The sequence below is a fragment of the Alexandromys fortis genome, unplaced genomic scaffold, assembly GCF_014885135.2.
Source record: "Alexandromys fortis isolate MF-2015 unplaced genomic scaffold, M_Fortis_MF-2015_v1.1 scaffold_350, whole genome shotgun sequence".
Taxonomy (NCBI): Eukaryota; Metazoa; Chordata; class Mammalia; order Rodentia; family Cricetidae; genus Alexandromys; species Alexandromys fortis.
In genome coordinates, this window is record NW_026068263.1 from 319081 (window position 1) to 321699 (window position 2619).

The 2619-nt window shown below is 34.0% G+C and overlaps 1 protein-coding gene across 1 annotated transcript; it reads left to right on the forward strand.

Moving 5' to 3' along the window:
• Nucleotides 1-289: 289 nt before the first annotated feature.
• LOC126494458 (olfactory receptor 7G2-like) lies at nucleotides 290-1246 on the forward strand. The gene has a single exon (XM_050131826.1). It carries the CDS (start codon nucleotides 302-304, stop codon nucleotides 1244-1246), a length of 945 nt encoding a protein of 314 aa, XP_049987783.1. The 5' UTR covers nucleotides 290-301.
• The last annotated feature ends 1373 nt before the right edge of the window (nucleotides 1247-2619 follow it).

Genomic DNA, 2619 nt, shown 5'->3' on the forward strand with positions numbered 1-2619 from the left:
TAGAATATATCATTAGGTCATAGAGCTGGAGTCACAGAGAATTGTAAGCTTACAGTCACAGTGCTGAGGAAACTGTCTTGAGTTCCAAGCAAGACAAGGATCTGCTTTTAATCTAAGAGTCAAATCTTCAGGCTTCACTGGGAGAATTTAATTAAAGATGCATTATGTTCATAATATTGGAGCTCATTAAAAGTAAGTGAAAATATTTAAATCATTCTTACATCTGTCTCATACTAATGTGCTGTTGATAATACTGCAAAAATTAATATTGTTTTCATTGCACATTTTTTCAATATTCAGCATGCACATGGAACCTGCAAACCAGACACATATTTCAGAATTTTTTCTCATGGGACTAGCTTATGTCCCTGAACTGCAGCCCCTCATCTTCAATGTGTTCCTGCTCATGTACCTCATTACCATCGTGGGAAACCTACTCATTATCCTGGCTGTGAGCATAGACTCCCATCTCCACACTCCCATGTACTTCTTCCTGTGTAATCTGTCTTTCACTGATATCTGTACGAGCACAACATCAGTCCCAAAGTTGCTGTTGAACATCCAAGCACATGACCAGAGCATCACTTACATAGGCTGCATCTCACAGGTGTATTCTATGTTGACATTTTGTGGTGTAGAAAGTTGTCTCCTCACTGTAATGGCTTATGACCGCTATGTGGCCATTTGTCAACCTTTGAGATACACAATTATTATGAACCCTTTCTTATGCATCTTGCTAGTCTTACTTTCTCTGATAATCAGCACTATAAATGCATTGCTCCACACACTTCTGGTGTTGCAACTGTTCTTTTGTACAGAAAATGATATCCCCAACTTCTTCTGTGAACTTGGTCAAATCACAAAACTTGCCTGTTCTGATACATTTATCAATATTATCTTTATTTATCTGGCAACTATTGTATTTTCAGTTATCCCCCTCTCTGGAATAATTTTCTCTTATTTTCAAATTGTGTCCTCGATTCTGAAGATCCCATCAGTTGGTGGAAGGCATAAAGCTTTTTCCACCTGTGGGTCTCATCTTTCAGTGGTATCTTTATTCTATGGGACTGGTTTAGGTGTGTACATGAGTTCTTCAGTTTCTAACTCTTCCAGCAGCAATGTAATAACATCTATGATGTACAGTGTGGTCCCTCAAATGCTGAATCCTTTCATCTACAGTTTGAGAAGCAAAGAAATCAAAGGGGCCTTGAGGAAGATCATTGTTGGGATCATTTATTTTCTGTAATTTTGTGAGCTAATCACTGAGGCACAAAGTCTCGTAGTGGTCCAATACAATGAAAATTCATAGACCTATTTTAAAGGAAAAACGTGCATCATTTGGATAAAAAAGAAAAGGTTTGAGCATGTGTAGTTGCAGATATAAACTCTATAGCCAACTTGATTTCATAGTTTTGGTCAGATGAATTGTCAACTACAAGTAGACCTGCTTTGGTTCAGATAAACTAATTACTAAGTAATTAGTAAGTCTTTGAAATGTATGTTATATTAGCTTTCTTCATACTTGGTTTCAGTACTTTTAAAGCCCCATTATATTAGTATCTTAAAATATTATGCAATACTGGAATTTCTGCTATAAGGATGCCATTGGTCCTCAAATAAGAAAAAGCCCTCATTCAAATAGAATGAGAAAAAATTGTCTGTTACAATTACCTTGAAAATTTTTAATCTATAATAACTCATACAATCATCAATTCATATATGAGAAAACACCTTACATTTTCTCAGTCTCTAGATGTCTTAGAAGTTGAAGATAACCCATATTTACAGAATGCCAAAGGCAGTACTCTGAGCACCCTCAAATTATACAGTTATTATATTGAAAATATAGAACCAATAATACTCAGGGAACTGTCAACACTTAAGAGTCTGAAAAAGCTCTAAAAACAACAATATTGAGAAGAAACCTGCAAAGTGTTATAGTTGCTGCAAAGTATCTGGGGAGAAGATTCTTTATTAAACTTGTGATAAAATTGAGCAGAGATATCCAGGGATGCACATTTATGAACAATTGCCCACATTGTGGTAAGCTTTATGGTATTTAAGTTATATTTAATTCACTTTCTTTCTCTAATAAATTTATTGGTTCAGTAATCTACTCTTGTTTAAAATTATTTTTATGTCCTTTAATAACCTACTTGGTGGATGAAAGATTTTTCACATGTTTCCAGTAAAGTGATGCAATATTTGCCCTAAAGTCCATTATAGTATGCCTTTCTATGAAGTCACACACACACACACACACACACACACACACACACACACACAATTCTTGATAGTATTTGAGTGTTAGACATCAAATTGACAAGCCATTCTCTTAATACCTTAACTCATGAAAATTTTCTTACATAATACTGATATAAATGGCACTCAGAACAGAAATATTTGTTTGTAGCAAAAAAAAATATTTCATTTGACCTTTGTGGGTACAAATAGAATTAAAATTTTATGTAAACTTGTATAGAACAAAGTGATTTGATTAATGTGATCAATGTTTTTATTTTTTCCATGTCTCTACAAAAATAAAATTATAAACATTTCTAAAGTTGATATTCAGACTTCATATATTCCTGTATAATTCCTTCCCATAGTTTATTCTTC

Coding starts and splice junctions, on each gene's coding strand:
- LOC126494458 (XM_050131826.1), top strand. CDS start 302: ATGCACATGGAACCTGCAAACCAGACACATATTTCAGAATTTTTTCTC.